Source organism: Hydra vulgaris, chromosome 12 (assembly GCF_038396675.1).
Source record: "Hydra vulgaris chromosome 12, alternate assembly HydraT2T_AEP".
Classification (NCBI taxonomy): Eukaryota; Metazoa; Cnidaria; class Hydrozoa; order Anthoathecata; family Hydridae; genus Hydra; species Hydra vulgaris.
The window spans coordinates 76956476-76978640 of NC_088931.1; the positions used below are offsets into that span (position 1 = coordinate 76956476).

At 25.9% G+C, this 22165-nt stretch overlaps 1 protein-coding gene across 3 annotated transcripts in view; it reads left to right on the plus strand.

Moving 5' to 3' along the window:
- The window catches only part of LOC100212937 (rho-associated protein kinase 2), a 108811-nt gene that overhangs the window by 50620 nt on the left and 36026 nt on the right, over positions 1–22165 (plus strand). For all 3 annotated transcript variants that reach the window (XM_065814509.1, XM_065814510.1, XM_065814511.1), the window contains 8 exons: positions 1280–1298; positions 1378–1404; positions 5978–6066; positions 6189–6237; positions 6335–6562; positions 8714–8863; positions 20243–20518; positions 20659–20725. In XM_065814509.1, coding sequence (XP_065670581.1) covers positions 1280–1298; positions 1378–1404; positions 5978–6066; positions 6189–6237; positions 6335–6562; positions 8714–8863; positions 20243–20518; positions 20659–20725 — 905 coding nt within the window. The remainder of the gene's footprint in view (positions 1–1279; positions 1299–1377; positions 1405–5977; positions 6067–6188; positions 6238–6334; positions 6563–8713; positions 8864–20242; positions 20519–20658; positions 20726–22165) is intronic.

Sequence of the window (22165 nt, forward strand, 5' to 3'; positions counted from 1 at the left end):
TAGTTAAATATCTTTATAAATTACACAGGCCAACATAAAATTTTTGTTTAATACATCATTTAGCAAAACATTTTTCATATAGCATTTTTAATTTTGATTTCAAACATGCAATCCATTTTTCACCATTTTGTGTAAAATCCCTAATACTGTCAAAAAAAAAATATTCAAAAGTATGTCAACCTGAGTCTCAAAAATTTTGTTGTTGACAATATTAGGGATTTTTCCCTAAACACTTAAGATTTGAACCCAAATACCTTTACAACATGACGTGATAGTAAAAGTGGGTTGCATATTTGATATCAAAATAAGAAATGCTATGCAGAAAACGTATTGTCTGCTAGGAAACAGAAAGAAAAAAAATTCAAAAAATAGTTACACAGGCCAACAAAAAAAGTTTTTTGTTGGCCTGTGTAACTCTTTTTTTTTTATTATGGTGAGTTTTACAATATAAAACATTATAAAACAGTTTGAAGTTATATATCTTATTGCACTAGTCATGACATTAAACTGGTAAGAAGCTGGTGTGACTTTAGGGATGGTGAAAGTAGCTTACTTGAGAGAAAGAAAACTCTAACTTATTTCCCCCCTCCTTTATTTTAATTATGAGTATCAGTTGAAAAAGTTTAAAAAAACTCGGATAATAATCTTCCTAGTAACAGCATCATCATAAAAATACTCAGTTTTGATCAGCAAACAAGTTAACATCAGGAATCGCATTTGGTTTTAAAAAATTGCTAAACATATTTAAAAAAAACTGTACATTTGTTTACAAATAGTAATCATTTACAGTAAAAGCTAAATTTTTCTGGAAAATTCAAAGTGGTTATCATTTATTTTTTGAAAGACTTGAGAGACTTGAACTAGCAAGGCTTCAGAAAGATATAAAACATAGATTAGTGAATGTACACACACATATATACATATATAGCTCTCAGAATTAGGAAAACTGAGGTCAGCAATAAATTGCTGATCTTAAAATGTAAAAGGTTGGCAAAAAAAAGTTGTCACAAAAGGGTTACCATAAAACGTAGATTGTCAGCATTTTTTTTGCCAACCACAAATATGTGTATATATATGTGTCTGTTTGTGTGTGCGTGTGTGTATATATATAGTTTAATATAAAAATAATATATTTTTTTAAATTGTTTAAGTTTTATACTTTTTTTAAATTTAACTATAGTTGTTTGATGTTTATATATTTTTGTGTTCATTTTTGTGTTCATTTTTACGTTACAATTTTAATAAATATATGATTTAAAGAAATGTTTTTTATTCTTAGATTAATTGGAGGAAATCAGGTATGAATATTACAGATGGTGTTTTTATTAACCAATAATGATATTATTACGGTTGTAATTATTAATTATAATTTTTTAGGGAACATCTGAAGAGAACAATAATAAGGTACGTCATAAGGTTTTTATGATAAGGCATACATGCATCTTTGAAAGGTTTATGTTTTTTATAAGGTTAATTTATGTATACATAGCAGACTCTGACAGGAATGGGGTTTGATTGAAGGCTTTTGCTGACAATGCTTATTTTTATTTTTTTCAACAACTTGACCACTACTGTTGTTTTGATTATTTCAGAAATGCACTGAAAAAAAACAGCTAAGCTAATCTTAAACTAGGGGAAAAAAAAAAAAAAGCTACATTTTTAATTGCGTTTGAAATAAATTAGTTTAAAACTTATCTTTTTGAATGTTTTATTACAGCAAAACGCTTTTACATTAAGCAACAAATTACTTCTAATGTTTGTTTAATAAATAGACAAATTTTATTTTAATTATTAAAAAGTGTTATCATAAAATTGCCTAAGTTCGGTCACCATGTAACTTCGGTCATTTAAGAAAAATAAAAAGAGCATTCTTATATTAATATACAATATATGCATGGTTGCATACTATTGAAATAAGCAAAATATTGAATTAAATGATCTTATTTAGCACTAATATTAATAAGAGTTACCAAATTAAAAATATTTGAATTTTTTTTTTTTAATTTTCAAATATTAAGTACCTTTTTTCTTCAAAGTCAGTGAAATTTTTAAGTACTATAACTTCGGTCACTAAACAATAAAAATGACAATTCGCAGAGGTGTGAAATATTGTTTGTAAAAAATCAAAAATAGTAGCTAACGTGAAACGCTTTAAAAAAGTATGAGAACCAATTACAAAAAAAAATTAATTTAATTGCCCCGTTCCAAAATTAGTCTGCATACAAAAATTTTAAAATCGTACATATTATAAAAATTTTAAATCAACTTTAAAGCAAACTCTGAGAGTAATTTAGTTAAAGTTAAAATTTAGCGTTAATGCTAAAATACTAATTTTAAATAGTCATCTAATTAACTTTGTTTGCTATAAATAATTTTTGCTTTTTAATTATTTTTTTCTTAACAATATAAATTAATGATATAATTGTCTGTAAAAAATTCAGAAAAAAAAAGTTTATTTATGACTAAGATATAAGTGTTCAAAGCTTAAGTGACTGAAGGTAATTTTATGGTATATACAATATATTTAAATTGTATAAACATTTATTTTTTCCAAAAAATTGCAAAAAAAAAAAAATTGTTTAAAAAAAGAAACATAGTCTTTTTAAAATAGTAATGAACTTAATTAGAAATAATTAAAATCGTTTGAACTTATTCATGCCTAAAGTAATTAAAAGTCAAAAATAAAATCTTTAAAGTTAAATAAAAAAAATGTTTGTTTAAAAGATTAAAATAAAATATAAGATAAAAACATTACAAAATACTTCAAAACTTTTTTTTTTACATTAGTCAATAAAATATATGCTTATATAAGTAAAAAAAGTTATTTTATATTCTTTTATAGTTTGTATAAAATGTTCCTACACTCATTCTAAGAAACTATTCACAAAAAGTTTTGAACTTATTCATAGTTTAAAGCCACTTAAAAAAATCTTTCAAAAAGTAATCATTTAAAAGATTTTAAGAAAGACTTAGAAAAATAGTTTCAAGCATTTAGATTTATCATAAAAAGTACATACTGCATAAATGCAATTGATACATAGTATATTTTTTGTTAATTTACACAAAATACAAAGTTATTTTAAACAATCATTATAAATAATTTTTTGTTTTATTTAGTCTTTGCATAAAATAAAAACTTGAAATGATTAAAGGTTATTCATAGTGTAGCAACTATTATATTGCATTTCAATAGTTAAAACATCAAAACGGCCATGGTCAAGTTAACATCAAAACAGCCATGGTCAAGTTAACATCAAAACAGCCCTGGTCAAGTTAAAATTGAAACAGCCATGGTCAAGTTAACATTAAAACAGCCTTGGTCAAGTTAACATCGAAACAGCCATGGTTTATTAATAATTTTTTTCAAACTAATATTGTTAGTTTGAAAAAATTTCCATCACTCCACCACTAACCCATCTGAAACACTTCAGATGGGGTAGTGGTGGAGTGGTATAGCGCTCACTTAATAAGCGAGAGGTTCCGAGTTCGATCCCCATCACATCCCTGCGCTCAACTTGTTTCTCTGTGCAGTGCCTTATTTATCAAGGTTTGTGTTTCGGAGTTATAGAGTTGAGAGAGGGTTATTACCACAACTAAGTAGCCTCCTTATCTGTTGTGGTCTTCTTGGCCTTAGAGAGGTAAATTTACATTTAAAAAAAATAAAGAAAGAAAAAAAACTTTAGGCGTGGTCAGTTACAACGTGTAACATTTCTGTCCAAGCCTGCACAGTATACATAAATTAGCTGTATAATATCTGTTGCCATTGATCAATTTATGATAAGTGCAAAACTGATGATTTTGAGATGCAGTATGCAGTTTTGTTATATTTGGAAGGATCTTTTATTTAGTTAAACTATGATTGCTTTAGTTTTTAAAAAGGTACAATATTTTTATGAAAAATTAACTTTTCATTATATTACCTGATTTATGGCAACAAATCAAATTTTCAAACTCATTCAAAATGTCATATTTGCACTTATCATAAACTGACCAATATATATATATATATATATATATAGGGCTTGAAATAAGCGCCAGACATCAGACATAGTTCAGCACGGTAAAAAACAACATCTATCGGTCATTTTGTCCGACCATATTTTATGTGCATATATTTCCGACCATATTTTATGTGCATTTATTTTTCAATTATTTTAGTGGTTTTAAAATTATTCATAAATTCATAAATTATTGAGTATTGTAAACTTTATTTTTTGAACTTCTTGTTTTTTTTTTGTACAAAACATAATTGAAGCTGAACACACAGCTACGTTAATAAAATGTCATTTTTTTGGAGTTCATTTTTTAAAAAACCCCAAAGCATTACATTATTTTGAAATAAGTAAAACGTTGCGATTAGTGATTAATTTAAATTTATAATTTTGTATTTATTTTATTTTTTGTCCAATGGCTTTTAAAACTCCTTTTAAATTTTTATTTTATAACAATTTTAAGGTAATAGTTATTTTAATGCTTATAGAAACCAGTACTTTTTATTACACTATTCAATTTGAGTTTTTACCTAATATTTGTTTTTGCGCTAGAAATTTTTGCTATTAAAAGTGTTTATAAAATCAATCCTAGAAAAAATTTGAAAAGATTTATAAAAAAATACATGTTTGTATAAATTTAATTATGTATAATATTCTTTGATAATTTAAATAAAATGGGTTTATTGTAAACGTAATTAATTTGTTAATTTATGTAATAAAGTAATAAGTAAACTTAACTTACGTATTTAATACATAGTAATTTATTTATTTAATAATTTTGTATTTTTATTATACATTTTTGTTATATATTTAATTATGTATTTAATAATTACATAATTTATGTATTTAATATGTTTACATAATAATTTATGTATTTAATAATTTACAAAGCATTTTGCATAGTATAGTAATTAAAAAAAAAACGTAATAAAAATATATTTTCCTTTTCAAATTTTAGTTTTTTGAGCTTAGATTTTTTCTTTTTCTTTAGGATTTTTTTTTTGTTAGATAATTTATCTTACAAATTGCATGGTCAAGTTGTAAAAACAAAATATTTTATGCCTGATCAGTACATTTATCGAACATGTCCAGCAAACTTGAGTCTTTAACAAAACAAAAAAGTGCTTTATTTCGATCCCTATATATATATATATATATATATATATATATATATATATATATATATATATATATATATATATATATATATATATATATATATATATATATATATATATATATATATATATATATATATATATATATATATATATGTATATATATATATATATATATTTATATATATATATATATATTTATATATATATATATATTTATATATATATATATATTATATATATATATTATATATATGTTTTATATATATATATATATATATATATATATTTATATATATATTGGGTAGGTCATTATTTCATTTTTTTTAATTCAAATTACTTTGAAAAGTAAAATTAAATTAAATTATATTTTCCTAGCTAAAAATGCAATAATTTTTTTGTTTTCTGGTCATACCTTCAGCTTTTCTTAAAGTAAAAACTAAAAAGACTGCCACGTTGTGCATGGATGGTATCCCTAACAATGGATTGACCTATTTCTAAGAGATCTCTTGAATCTAATGGCCACACAAGAGTGTAGCCATTAAATTTAAGAGATAAATTTGAGGAAAAGTTGAGGCTAGTGAACTTTAACAAAATTTAGTTATTTGCTACTATTATTGGAATTTGTTTTTTTTAAATTTCTTAAATATAACTTAAATTCTGATGATCATAGTAAATTCTGAATGATCATAGTAAATTCTGATGATCATAGTAATTGATGATGATCATAGTAAATTCTGAATTAAATTCTGATGATCATACTTAAATTCTGATGATCATAGTAACTTAAATTTTTATTTTATTCTTTGTTATTTAATTCTTTACTACATTTTTTTTTTTTTTTAATTTAAATTTTAACTACTTTAGGTCCAAAGTTTGTTAACTAAAATCCGAGAAGTTGAAGATCAACTAAAAAACGAGAAAAATGCTAAAGATGAATCAGAAAAAATTTTAAAGTAGTTCATTTTCTGTCTTAAAAAGATTTTTTCTTTAGAAAAAAATAATTTTTTTTTCTTTTTACTAGTTACTAGTTTTCTTGTTAATAGTTTTTAAAAATTTTCAAAATAATTTTCTTCAGAAATTTAAAAAATAAGACACAGAAATTAACCAGTGATTGGGAAGCGGAGGTAAAAATTTTTAAAAATTTCTTTATTAAACAAGTTCCTTATTTATGTTTATTTTTGTTATAAAGTGTTTTATTATTTATTATATTGCATTTTTAAGGTGGAACTACGCAAAAATGGGGAAGCAAAAATACGGGATTTAGAAAGAGCAGCTGCACTATACAAACATGACATAAAAGAAATACAACGTAAATTAGATGTTGAAACAGACACTAAAAAAAAATTTGAAGCAAAGTTTCAAGAGTTGCAAGCAAAGTTAGATAGTGAATCATCTACTAAAGAAGACAGCAATAAATTACAAAAAAAATTGATTATAGCAGAAAGAGAAGTAAGATTTATGAGATTTATGTATATATATATATATATATATATATATATATATATATATATATATATATGCACAATATTTTTTATTCTCAACATACAGCATCGTAGAATAAACCATTTCGAAAGAATGATTTTACAGTATAAAGTTATTTTTTTTTTGAAATATTTAGACTTTACATAGATATATTACAAAATATGTTAAAAACCAATTAAAAATTATTACAAAAAATAATTACAGGGTTTGTAGTTCCTGAAAAGTCAGGAAAAAGGACTATATTTGACAATAAAAGTTTGGAAAGTCTGTAAAAAATTTATTTAAAGAGTTAGATTAGGCAATTGGTTTTACAATGGCTTCAAATTTTGTTTAATCACAAAATCAAGTTTGTTTTGGGGTTGTCCACAAATTGCGTCACGCTAGTTTTGATCATTTTAGACACCCCACTCTCATCACAACATTGTAACTCTTTAGTAACAAGTTCTGTATGAGTCTTCACAAAAACATTACCCCGCTCTAAAGTATGATGTAATTAATGGACGACCCCTTTGTACATTTTTATTTAAACAATAATTATTTATGATCTAAAGAAACATTTAAAAAAACTATTCAAGAAAAGCAACAGAAGACTGGGAACCACGAGGACCGCTTTTCCCCAAATCCAATTTTTTTAAAAATAAAGATAAATGCTCTGATATATATGGTTTTTTTTAAATAGTGCACAAATCTGAAGGAGATCAGAAATACCTATCATCTAACCTTTTTCTTCTAGGATTAACTCTTCTTCTGATCTTTCTTAGAAACCATATATGAAAACTTATTATTAAGGTGATATAACCCTCTTTAAAAAAGTTTTTTAAAATTGGTTTTAGTAAATAGTTTTTTTTAATTTGATCACATGCAATTTTTTTCATCTTTCTAATCCAGTTCATACTTCTGATTACTTGTTGTTGTAGTAACAAATTTAGAAATGGATGTTTGTCTTAGCACTATCATTGGAGTTGACTGAACAATTGAAGAATAAGAAAAATCACTTAAAAAAGCTTAAATAACATCATTTACTTATCTTCTAACTTTTGCTACAGCATGGGGTTCTCAGTGGCTGGTGATCTTTAACTCAGATAAAACTTTTTCAGCTATTCATTATTGCAATAATATAAATCTTCCTATATTTATGAATGGTAATGTACTTGATGAGTCATCTAACCTTTGTCTTCTAGGATTAACTCTTTTTCTGATCTTAGAAACCATATATGAAAATTGGTTGCAAAATTAGCATCTGCTAAAATTGCATCTCATTATCATGCTCCCCACTTTCTCACTCCTAATTCTAAGTTTTATCTCTATAAATCTCTAATCCGTCCTTGTATGGAATACTGTTGCCATATCTGGAGCGGATCTTTGAATGATGCCTTTTCTCTTTAAGACAAGGTGCAAAAATGCATTATAAACATAATTGGACATTGCTCTTTCAGCAAACAATTGTCGTCATGCAACAAATAATTGTCACATTGTTGTAATGTTGCTTCTCTTTCTCTTTACTATAAATACTATAATGAGCGCTGTCTCATGTGCCATCTACTGAAATTCGTTTTCCTGTTACTTGTCATGCAATTAATTCTCATTCTTTTTCTATGACTGTTCCAAAATGCTTAAAAAACTCTTTTTTGTCTAGCTTTTTTCCTTGAACATCATTTCTTTGGAATTCGCTCCATTCATCTTGCTTTCCTGATGTAATTTTAAAATCATATAATTTGCAATCTTTTAAGTTGTCTGTTAATCATTAAGTTGTCTGTTAATCTTGCTTTATAAACTTCATCTTTTCTCCTCCAGTAACTTCTAACTCTAATAGTGGTTGTTTGCAGCCTTGTTGGAAGTGAAGATGGTTCAAACAATAAAAAATATATATAAAATGATGTTAATGGCCTTAACTCTAAAACTGATATATCGTTAAATGCTTCAGTGGAATCATTACCGCTTCCTTTTTTTTTCTTTAGGATTTATCCAAATGGATCTTATCTCTCTTTTTTTTCAGTTATTTTCTATTTGCATTTTTTGATTAAGAAAGTAAAGACTTTTTTTAATAAAATGTCTGAGAAAAAAAATTATTTTATTGACTTTGTAATTTTTTATAAAGACCGTGTCTTTTGTTTTTAGAACAATGACTTGAAAGAAAAGTTAAGACTAGAGACAGAGGGAAATATAAAATGGAAAAAAATTGAGAACGATTATCGAAAAGCCCAAGCTGTTGCAGATCATGCCTTTAAGGAACTTTTCGAAAAAAACAAACTTTTAGGAATTGCTAAGGTAATCTCCAAGTTTTATATATATATATATATATATATATATATATATATATATATATATATATATATATATATATATATGTATATATACACATATTTGTATTTGTATATATATATATATTTATTTATATTTATATGATAATGTATGTGCAACACACACATATCTATATGTATATACTTACACATTTACACATACATATATATATAAACAAAATAAAATATTAATTGTTTAAGTTTGTAGTGAACTTTGTAATTTTTTAATAAAAATTACAAAGCTCATGATTGCACTTAAAGATAATTTTCGTTCATTTATTTAGAAGTTCTTCAGGTTTTGGATATAGTATAAATGTAAGTTCTTCATATATGCATAGTGGGCATCTGTTGGAAATACTTGAGTTGGGGGTACAGTTTTTAGGATAGACCATGTGCACTTTGTTTTATTATACGAAATAACAAACTTTTAAACATTTTTTTAACAGTCTTAATTTTATTATTAAACCACAAAAACCTCTAGTAGACAAGGGTTGAAATTTGACTGGGTTTGGGTCCCACTTTAATAAAAAGTAGCTGGGGCCAGGTTTGTAACCAGGGCTGTATTTTTTTTGTTATTCAAAATTTTTGTTATATTTTATATATACATGTATGCAATTAAATTCATATATAAAAATCATCATGATCCACATGATCATCATTATCATCATCATTATCATCATCATCATCATCAGTATTACCAATTAGAAAGATCTAAACTTTTTAGATATGTTATATTTAAAAAAAATTTTTGAGCAAAAACTGTAAATATAAGAACCGTTTTAAAAAATGCGTTGCATTTCCGAATGCATCAAAAAAAAGAGTTTATGCATGGGGATCATAAAAATGACATTCTGGTTTTTTTTATTCATTTCCTTCAAATCAAGCTAGAAACTAAATAAATTCACATTTCAAAATTTTGACATTTCTTATATCATCATGGAATTTTTAAGTTTCTGAGTTCAAGTAATCTTTATATAATATGTTAGTTAACAAATCTCGTACTTGGGTTTTAAAAAAAAAAATGTTTAATAAAATATTTTTATATACGTTTTTAAGAAAGTTTTTGATTATTTAAGAATAAAAACTTTACAACAATCCTTTAACTTTTTTTTTATTATTGCTGTGTATTTTTTTAAAAAAACACACAGCAAATTGTTGTTTTAAACAAACATGTTACAACAGAATTTTAGTCGACAACAAACATTTTTTTCCAGCAAACATTTTACAGTGGAATTTTAGTATACCTTTATAGGCATTTTGAGTTTCTCACTGCTTTTTCACTGTAGTAAGGCTCATTGGTTACATAGTGGACCATTAGTGGCAGCCGCCAAATTGGCTAGCAAACAACTAGCTTTTGCATTACATGTTGAAGAGTTATTGGCCATTTAATTGGAATTTTGCTTCTAAGTTACTTAAGGCGAATGCCTTAAGTAACTTAGGTCCACTGCAAATGCACTATAAAATAATTGATGGGTTATTAAAATCATAATTGAGTATCATTTTCACAGATTTTTATAAAAACACAGTTATTCATAGTTTACAAAAATTAAAAGTGTTTCATCAATTAAGTTCATAGCCTTAACCATAGAGGCTGACATTATCCTATTTAGTAAAGTAGTGGGTTTTGATCACTGTTTTATTATTTTTTATAAAAAAAGTTATATTCAAAATTATATAAAATTTATATAATAATATAATATTATATTTTTTATAAATATTATATAAGTTATATAAAAGTTATATAATCATATTTTTAAAAAATCATGATTAAAATCATTAAGTACCTTATTTAAGTTAATTGATCATAAGTTTGAGCATCATAATTTTTGCATAGATGCTTTAAATGCAAAGGAAAATTACCATTTTAATGTGGTCTTGTCGGTGACACCTTCTAACACAAATTTTGAAAACTTTACTTTGCAGCAATTTTATTGATTATAACTAAATTTTAAAAGTCTTGATTACCTTTTTTTATTTCAAAGTTTATATAAATTGTACAGAAGAGAATGGGCACTAGATTTTGTAAGGTTGTTAAAACTTACAAAGGAACAAGTACACTAAATGAAAAAAGAAAATTAAATAAATCTGTGATCAATTATATGCAGAACTTCTATAGCCTAGCAGTAAGAAACAATCTTGACAATTTGCATGCTATGAAAAAAGATGTTTGGGTGGTTTTGTTTTGTTGCACAGATTTCGATGACAAAGAATATTGACACCGTATGTGCCCAAGAGACACTTAGACTTGGTGCAAATATCATTTAGACAAAGTTCATGGTGAAGATATTTATGTAGAGCAAGTAAATTTTTCTGTTTCAGTCCTCAACATTTTGAAACCAACTTTTACTGATTTATCTTCAGATGACATACTAAAAAAATGTCTTCATGGTAAGATCCGAAACGCCAATGAGGCACTCAACCAGATTATTTGAAGACGCTGCCCAAAAATTGTTTTTTGGGGTAGAAGGGTCTTAGAGTCTGCACTTAATTCATCTGTTATGGAATTTAATGAAGGTCTAAATGGAATCCTATTTGTACTAAATAAATTTCAACTAACAGGATATGTTATGTCTATGAAACTTAATGAAAAGAATAAAGAAACTATAAAGCAATCTCTTCAAAAGTCCACTGACCATGTCAAAAAGAGAAGAAAATAACTAAGTAAAATTAAAAAGGTTTACTTAGACAAAGATGATAGTGAAAAAAACTCAAAATATATTCCTGGAGGGTTTTGATATGTTTTTATGAACTTTTTATTATGGTTTTGTTCTTTTGTTTTATATATTTGTTGTTTCCTCAGAATTAAGTTTAATTAGAATTAAGGACTCGTTTAAGCTTTTGATCTAATTTTTTTTTTGATTTTTCACTTAATTAAAAAAGATCTGGATGAGAGAAGGATATTTAAAATAAAATAAGGGAAGCATTTTTTTATGAGACTAGTGTTGGCCATTCGTCCAGCAATTTTTCTATGTTTGTTTCAAATGTTGTAATATTTTATATACTGTAAACAATATAAAATGCTTCACTTATCCGGATTAATATGCCTCATGAGTATATACACCAATTTTCAGCTTGATATGATAAATATTTTGATTGCTAGCTTGTCACAAAAATTACTAGTTTTTTTATTCATTTTTTAAATAATTTGGTAGTCGAGACATTTTTTTAAGTTGATTTTTGTAAATAGTTTATAAAACCACATTTTGGTGAAAAAATTAAATCAAAAACATTTTGCTATCAAAGTTAGCCTTTCCTGTGGAGGACCATGTTAAACTAAAGAAAAATTTTAAAACTTATCTAAAATCCATACTTTAAAACAACAATTTTTACCATGTTAAATAAGAGTTGTTTTTATTTGCAGTTTTTACAATTGATCGATGTTATTTAGAATTGAATAGTGTTATTTGGAAAAAGTGCCTTAAATGTGTATTTGTGTCGAAGAAGGTATTAGAATTAACTGTATTTTTATCCATTATTAAATTTAATGATGGATTTATTAGAATGAAATCTATTTGTGGGCATGCCAATATAACCCAGTATAAATAGATATCTTGATAACCCAATATAAATAGGGTTAAGTTGTATACTAGAGATAAGATTATTTATTTTATGGCATCCATTCATCTTGAGACAAATATTTTATGTTTATATAAAAGTTGATGCACTTTTCTTTATATACTAAATGTTAAAACGCTGTGCTTTCTGAAACTTTGAATAGATATACAAAATATTTATGCACCTTCAATGGCCATCTCACCAAGCCCATAAAACCAAAAGAATAGCCATAGCTTTTATAGGTAAGAGAAGACAAAGCAAGATATCAAACGTTTTGAAAATCTTGGGTTTTTGCAAATCTTAGACCAATGAAGCAGTAACATTTTGTCAGTATGTTGAGTCAGTATAATGATTCATTGCTTCCATAAGTTTTAAGTTAGCAAGTAAAAAAAATTGTAAAAAAGTTTGTCATCAGTTATCGGAAAATGATAATAGAGCAAAATAAATTTGCGCAAAAAAAAAAAACTACACCCATAAAATACCACACATTAGCATTAACCCAAACCGCAATTTTAATTTTTAAGTGTTAGCAAAAACTTATGAATGCATAAATACTTAAACAATATTTAAAAAAACCAAAACTTATATTTTAAAACGCAAGCTATATATAAAGATTTATTTCCACTCATTTTTAATTTTTTTTGCCCTTTTCGTTCTGCTAAACTATTTATTGTTGTATAACTAATAGATTTTTAACGGTACCATACCTAATGATACAAAGCATGTTATCAGAATCTTTTGTATGTTTCCAAATAAATTTTTTTTAGTCTTTAAAATTCCTGGACCTAATAATATAGCAATTTTTTTAAATATATACCATTTTCAATGTCAGAGGCCAATTTTTTTAAAAAGTTGTGTTTTATTAAGGTGCTCTCAGAATTCCTAACTGTCTTATCATCAGAAGTCTTTAGCATCCCTAAGGACTTCTGATAATAAAACAGTTAAAAAGTTAGTTGAAAAGTGCTGTTTTTACCACCAATATCAAACAAAAACAAAAACAAGAAAAAACCTAAATCTAAAGATAATTCAATAAAGTTATGTTTGCTAATATGGTTCCGCTCTACTCTATGCATATACAGGGTATGGAAAAAGTTCCCGTACAAAAATATAAACAGCCAAAACAGCAAAAGTTTCTGTACAAGGCGAGAAACAAATTACACTTTAATTTAAAACAAAATAATACTAAAAATTACTAAAAGAATACAAAGGAATACAAAAGAGCACTATAAACACACTATATATTGAAAGAAAACACCATACAGATAATTTTTTTAAATTTTACTTTTGTACGGGAGCTTTTTCCGCACCCTGTATATACATGTATATATATATATATATATATATATATATATATATATATATATATATATATATATATATATATATATATATATATATATATATATATATGGTTTACGAAGAGTAAATAAAAAAACATGTCATATTAAAACAAATGCCACTTGCTTCCACATACAAAACTTTCAAGTCTTTTAAAAAAAGGCAATGAACTTCATTAAATTAAAACAAAACAAAGCTCTTCTTTGAATAAAGTAATTTCTTTTCTCAGATTATTAAAAAAAAAAACAGCATTTTAAAGGCAACTACCATTCACCTTACAGCTGACAATCCTACAATTGTAGATTGCATGAGACATTTCAATTTAATATATTTACAAGTTTTAATAGTTCGTTAAGCGTAATTGAATTTTTTATATTGTAAAAAAGATTTAATTGATCAACTTTGGTTAGTGATTAAAGGTTAATAATTTAAAACTTTTTTTTAAATCAGTAACCTAGCTAATGTATAACAAATTTTTTTAAACTAGTATATACAAGTAAGTGCATGCAAGTGCAATTTAACAAACTTTTTCAATATTAACCTATTTACAATATTTATAAACTCAAAATACATTTTTGGTTGACAAATATTGTATTTACAATATTTATAAACTCAAAATATATAGATTAAATCTTCAGGGTTTTATCACAACCTTTTGGGTCTATATTCAGTCTAAAATTGAAATCTAGAGTCTGTTGTTGAGAGTTGATGAAGCTTTTTAAATCTTTCATACATGATTTTAATTTTGGAATAAGACACTAAATGTGAAGATATAATTAATATAATACATGCATAAATATAGTATAATACATGCATAAACTTGTATAAATATAACTAAATGTATATATGTATACATTTAGTTATATATCAATACAACACACACACACACACACACACACACACACACACACACACACACACACACACACACACACACACACACACACACACACACACACACACAGGAGGTGTTCCAAAAGGACTCCAGTTTTATAGCATTATTTTTTCATGGTCTCTGGTGTGCAGAAGCTCTAAACACGTTGGTTGATTAATGATCTGCTATAGGAAAAAAATCCCGAAGTCCTGGAGTCCTTGCCGTCATTATACCTAAGGGCTGAATAATGAAATTTATCTTTTTCATTATGTTTTGGAGGCTGCTCTTGCAACTATATAGCTAAAGAAAAAAATAAAGTTGTTTTAACATTTTAAACTTAATTGAGCTTGCACACCCTGCACATTTGTTTGCAATTAATTCAGCTGTCAGGAAGCGGTCTGTGGTCAGGAATATGTTTGAAAAACTTTAATAATTTTTTAACCAACTTTATTAGATAGTTTTCAACTTGCTAAATAAATTGACTTTAGTAACATTTAAACTAAACTATTGTAAATATGGTAAAACTGTTTAATGTCTTTTATTTTTATTATAAGCATCATTATCTTTTGAAGAAACAAAAGATAATGTTGGAGTATGAAAACTTTTACTCCAACATTATTATCTTTTGTTTTGAAGAAACAAAAGATAATAATGTTCGAGTAAAAGTTTTCGCCAGATATATTACTTAAATACACATAAAAATAATACAAGAGAAAAAGTTAAATTTTTTTATTAATTCTTTATATTTATAAAGATAACAACTGATGCAATAATATCTTTTTTAATCTGTTGTAAATATAACTTAAACTCTTTGAAATTATATTATTACTGTTTAAAAATATACGCTATATTCATAACTAAAAAAAGGAAATAAATAAATTCATATTTATAAATTGCTGGCAAAAAATAAGTTCCACATCTAAACTTTGTCGATATAGTTCTATAACATAACCATCTCTAGATTAGATTTTGTCCTGAGTAAAACAAGAAATTTTAGGAGTGAGTGATAATCTAAACTTTACTTTTTATGAGTAAAACCTTTTAATATCATAAAACTAAAAGAATACTAAATAGTTAATAGTTAAGAATACTAAATAGTTAATAGTTTAACTAAATAGTTAATAGTTAAGAATACTAAATACTAAAGAATACTAAATAGTCATATACTTAAGAAATAAAAGTTATAACTTTTATGTCAACTTAAAAGTGACTTGAACCACTCTGATTGTAACCATTATATTAATAATAATGTTATTATAAGCATATAGTATATTATTAATAATATTAATATGAGCTATTTAAAATTATAACGTTTTAGGTGAAATTTTAAGTAGAAATTGACTTACACCACTTAGATTCTAGCTATCTAGAATCAGAGTGGTTTAAATAAACTTTTACTCAATTATTGAGTAGAAATCGATATACATCACTTTGATTTTAGCCAGCTCATACCCTTTAGGTATATCACAAATTGGTTTGCAAAGTTGGATAAACTTTAAAATTGATTGTACTCAAAAAAATATATGCACTTTTAAGTTAAGTGCTTTTTTTGTCTTAATTTTGTAAATAAAAATTAAGTAAAAAAATTTTACAACTTTAAACACATGTGTAATTGTATAGGTTACTGATATATAATAGATTTCCATAAATTTACTTTCTAAAAATACAATTTTGTTTTAATACCAGTATATTTTACTTCACTCACCAAACAAATTTTTCTTTGCCTAACTAACAAAATTTTTTTTATGCCAGCTGACGACGTAACGATGTAAGTTTCAAAACCGAACACGGAGTTGCAATAGCAAACAAAAAAGTTGCAATAACGAACAATAGATGCTTTACCGAACAAGCACGTTGTGATACAAAACATTTTAGTTGCATTACGGCACATCTGTATCATCATCATCATCATCATCATCATCATCATCATCATCATCATCATTATCATCATCATCATCAGCATCATCATCATTGTTATTATTATTATTATTATCATCATCATCACCATCAAGCTTTAGCCTTCTCCTTTTATGCTGTTTCTCTAATATACAATATCTCAAACATTTTCTTTTCTTAACTAAAGCTTGTTCATACTCTATGTAATCCACTTGCTCCAAGTTTTTTTATTTCTACCTCTACTATTTTCTTCTGAAGTTACTACCTATCTACATGCTGATACCCAAACCACTTTAATCTTCTCAGACAAACTTTCGAAACAACCTTTTTTTCTAAACTTTAATATACATATTTATATGTTTATAAACATATAATATAACCACAATTAAGTAGCCTTCTATGCTGTAGTGGCCTTTTCAGCCTTGAGGAGGTGAATTAACAAAAATATATCTATAATATGTATGCATAAATGCGCCTCTTATCCTGGGTTATGGAATATTTTGTTCCTTCTTTTTGTTTTAAATCAAGCCTCATTCTGCTCCGCCTTTTTCACCTTCTTGTGCAATTGCTATATTAAACCATTTTTTTGGTCTTTTTTACAAGAGTATCTCTGTTGAGAACAAATGTTATTTTATTATTGCAAGAAATTAATGTAAAAAGGTCCTGTCTGATAATATATTCCATTACTCTCAATTGACTAAATCTTGTATCTTATCTCAGATGTTACATTCTAGAGACTTTTGGAAAATCTTGAGCATTACCTAAAGTAAGTCTGACTGTGTCATTACCTAAAGTAATTCTAACATTCCATCTCTAATTCATGGGTCTGATCTTATTACTTTTCCACAGAATAAGACAGAGCTTTTTTCCACACAATGTTATAAAACAGGTTCTAACCTTAACTTTCTGACCCGGAGAAACCTTTTGGCGGAATGATAGCCCACACTATGGGGATTACTTAGATAAAAGTATCAAAATCAGATTACAATGTCCTGGCAAGTTATTTACATTTGAAATTTCATATTTTTTTGATTGCACAAACATGCAAAATGGCAGCTTATTTTGCTTTTTACAGTAGTAAAACTCTCCAATTTACATTAATATAAACAAGAAAAACAAAGTGATATATTACACCATGGTAAAACTGTTGCTTAATGTGTAATGCATCATTCAAAAGAGTTGCTTGAGAAAAAACTTGAAGTAGCCCAGCAAACGGATGATTAAAAACTCCATTTATGATGCAATTACATGGGAGAAAGGAACTTCAAAACCAAAATGTCTTCAGGTAGTTTAAATATTAGAGAATAAACAATATTTTTGTAGTCACAAAAATATTGCTTTTCTGATATTGAAACCTGCTGGCTTAAAGAGTGAGACATTTAAATAAACTTAATACATTTTAATCAACTCAAATACTTGCAAAACATAAGTATAATTTTCTTGCAGCTCTTCAGAGACAGCAATAATGAGTTGTCATTTGACACCAGTATCCTTAAAAACCTTGCTTGTGCAGTTGAGTTTTTCTGGGGAAATACTAGGTTTGTGATTTAATTTAATAATTCCCAGGCTAACTTTCATAAACCCACCTCCTCCATTAATTCCAACCTTCACAATGTAGTTTTTGGACGTACTTCCATGAATATAATTTCATTTTTAAGCTCACGGAAGTCCTTGAAATGTATGACAGTCCTAAAACACCCAGTGTGATCCTGAACTAATGAGCTTGTGAAATGATATGCAAGCTTCTTGCTGAATTCATCAAATTTTATGGAGTAATTGTCCTCAACAATCTGTTGTGAGGTTGACTGGTTAATAGTAGCAGCTATTTCTTTATGCCATTGTTTAAAAGCCCTGTGTTTGCTTGAACTTGACCAAGGTCTTTCTCACTTATTGATGAATTTGGAGGGAAATTTGTCTATCTAATGACAAACCTATAATGAATGCAAAATTTTAAAAGTTTAGCCTATCATTAATTTATCAACTACTAAAACTATCAAAAACTAAATTCATACCTAGTGTTACTGGAAGCATCCTTCCACCATATGGTTGGCTAATCGAACTGTTCCATGTTCCATGGAGAAGGAGCTTTATTTGAAACAACAAGAGCTGCAACTCTTTCTGATGCCAAAGGATCCTTTTTAGCAACAGCAACAAGATTATTTCTCAAAGTGCTTTTTGTTCAGTTGTGAAGCAATCTTCTGTCAATAATTGAAAAACAATCTGAGCATCAATTTTCGACTGTTGAAGATCGTGTTCTAGCTGCTGAACTTTGCAAATTCAATTTTCATTTGACCATTGTTTCTTAGTTTTTTAGAGAACCTCAAGTTTCTTGTTGAAGTTTTATAGTCTCAAACTTACATAATGTTGGGAGTGTGATGTCCGCTCCACTTTCCTTTCACAAATTCACAAATCCCAAATGGAACTTTGTCATCAATAAAGTCAATTTTCTTTTTCAGTATAATCTGACATCTTTCTTTTAGGTTTGATCACTTCAACTTTTGATGCTAAAGTCAATTCTCAATTTTAATCTACTACAGCTGGTGGTTTAGACAATATTTCCATCATTCTTACAAATGTGTTCTCCAGAATTCCTAATCCTCTCTTCAATTTTTGCTGAACTATTAGTTGTAAAAAAATACTATTAAATGTTGAATAAGTAGTTTCAATATTTAAAAACTCTAAAAGACACTCCAACTATCCTATGATTAGGTTTTTTCTTTAATATTAGTTTCTTTATATAAAAATTTTAAGATTATTAAATAATTTTTTTCTAACCACAGTACTTAAGTCATTCTCAAAGGTCTACACTCTTCTTCATTTACAGTAATTTTAAGAGAACTGAAAGGTTCTATCTTCTAACTTTATTCTCCTGTCTTGACAAAAATTCTTTACTTTTACAAATTATTTTTTTCAAATTAACTTTTCCTAATTCTGAGGGTTTTAAATTAGGTGTCTTAAAAAACAAATTTTTTTTAAAATGTCTGCTGCCACCCTCTAAATGTGTTTTATATAATAAAATAATCCTGGTATTGACAAATTTAAAAAAAGATATTGTTAAGGGTCCCTCAAGACCCTTTAACAGTTTTTAAAAGTATATCATGTTGGGTTGCAAAACTATATAAAAATTTTAAAAATAATCATCATTTTTTAAAAAACATCGAGAAGAAAAATATTTTAACAAATTTTTTTTTGTAAAATTGCATATTTTTATTTTTAGTTGAAAATGTAATTTTTTAGGCAGTGAAATTTATAATAAAAACTTTTATGAAAGTGATGATTATTTTTGAAGTTTATATATAATTTTGTTTCTTTTAAGACCTAACATGGTATATATTTAAAGAACTTTTTTTTGATAATATTATGGACTTGTCTGATATTCAAGGGTCTTGAGGGACCCTTGAAAATATTTTTTTCTTAAATTTTTCACCTGTATTATAACACCCGTATTATTTTTTTATTATAATGCCCGTATTATTTTATTATAATGCCCGTATTATTTTATTATAATGCCCGTATTATTTTATTATATAGAACACATTTAGAGGTTGTATATATATATATATATATACATACATATATATATATACATATATACATATATATATATGTGTGTGTGTGTGTGTGTGTGTGTGCATATTTTATTTTTTGTGTTAGTTTTTGTTTATTTGAATTTTTTAATTTCAGACTGATATAGAAAAAGAGTTAATGAAAGTGCAAGCTGCTCTGCAAGCTGAAACAGCTGCTCTTAAACAGGCAAATAATCAATGTCGAGACTTTGAAAAACAAAATGCTTTATTGAAAGATGAAGTTGATCAATTAAGAACAAAATATAAAAGTGATGCCAATGCCATGCAAAAATTACAAGATGAACTTATTGCTGTTGAAAAATCCAAAGCTAGTATTGCGTTTGAGCTTAAACAGTTAAAGGTTAAATATGAAATGGAGAAAACAAACTTTACTGTAATTATTTTCTTTTTTTTTCTTTTTCTTTAGTACATATACAGAGTATTTTGTGTGTGATTTACAGAGGGGTGTTCTTTTGAAAGATTTTTGTTGAGCATACAGTTTTTTGTTTTTTAACCTCAATTATGTTTTTTTAGAATCGACAGCTAAAAGAGACAGATGTAAAAAAAAAGCTATCAGAAGTTCAAATATTGGAAAAAGAGAGTAAGTTTTATAAATAATTACTTGCAATTATTGAATTAAATTTATTTTTGAGAGACACACATTAAAACAATCTTCTTAATATTGTTTTTATTAAAGCCTAAAGTTTTAAGTTCAAAACTATGTGGTGCGTTTCCTTTTATTAAAGCCTAAAGTTTTAAGTTCAAAACTATGTGGTGCGTTTCCTTTTATTAAAGCCTAAAGTTTTAAGTTCAAAACTATGTGGTGCGTTTCCTTTTATTAAAGCCTAAAGTTTTAAGTTCAAAACTATGTGATGCGTTTCCTTTTTCTGAACTGATGCCATTTTTACTGTAATTTTTTAGTAATTTAGTAAAAATTGTTTTATATTTTATATTAATGTGATATATATTGGTATTTATCACATTTTTTCAATGTTTTCTGAGATCTTTTTTGTGATTGTTTTAAAAAGTTGAGTAATTATTAAGTAAATTTTTTATTAGCCAATTAAAGTTAAGATATCTAATGTCTTAAAACAACTCTAAACTAAATGTTATCTAAATTAATAACTACAACAAACACAATTCAATTTGCAGCTTTAGAATTTTTAGAAAATGTTTTTGCAAATTAGAAACTATTTAAATATTTTAGAATTTAATGTGATATTTTTTATTATCTTTTCTTAATATACAAGCCACTCTATTAAATGAAAAGAAAAAAAAGAAAAAAAAGAAATTCAATTCAAAAAAATCTGTTTTATTTTATTTTGAATTTTATTAAACTTAACATAAAATTTAAAGCAACTTAATTTATTGATAAAACAAGTTTTTGCTAACCAATCATTTGATGATGTCTACAACTATTGTTTTAAAGTAACTAAATGGTATGCAACAATATAAATCACATGACATAATAGATATTTATTGTATTTAAACTGATCTTTATTAAATTTTATAAGAATGTTAATACTTTTTTGAAAATAAACTAAATTAACATTAAAATATTAACTTAGTATAATCTTTTGAATATAAATAATCTCTGTGTATCAATTATTTAACAGAAAAACAAGCCATTCAATATTAATGATAATAAAAGCTATCTTTTTGCTACCATACTTTTTTTAACCTTCAAAGTAAAAAAATCTAAAAAGAAGTCTACTGTCAAGTACAACTAAATCTTTAGAATTCACATATATGCTATCAAAATAACACTAGTTAATTGATTCATTGAAGATATCTACTCAATCTTTAAAAAAAATAAAAAATATGGTTTTCTATATGGCGAAAGCACCCATGGATGCAATTGTCTTACATGACTAGCATCTGGCTTAAGACAAAAAGTTAACACTAATACCAATATTATTATACTTTAAATAACATTGGGTTTTTCTTTTTCTTTCTGTAATACAAGTTTTGATTAACACTTCAAATTTCTCTCAGAACAAAGCGTAGTTTGAAAAACCTGGAGAATTTTTCTTTCCTTTTG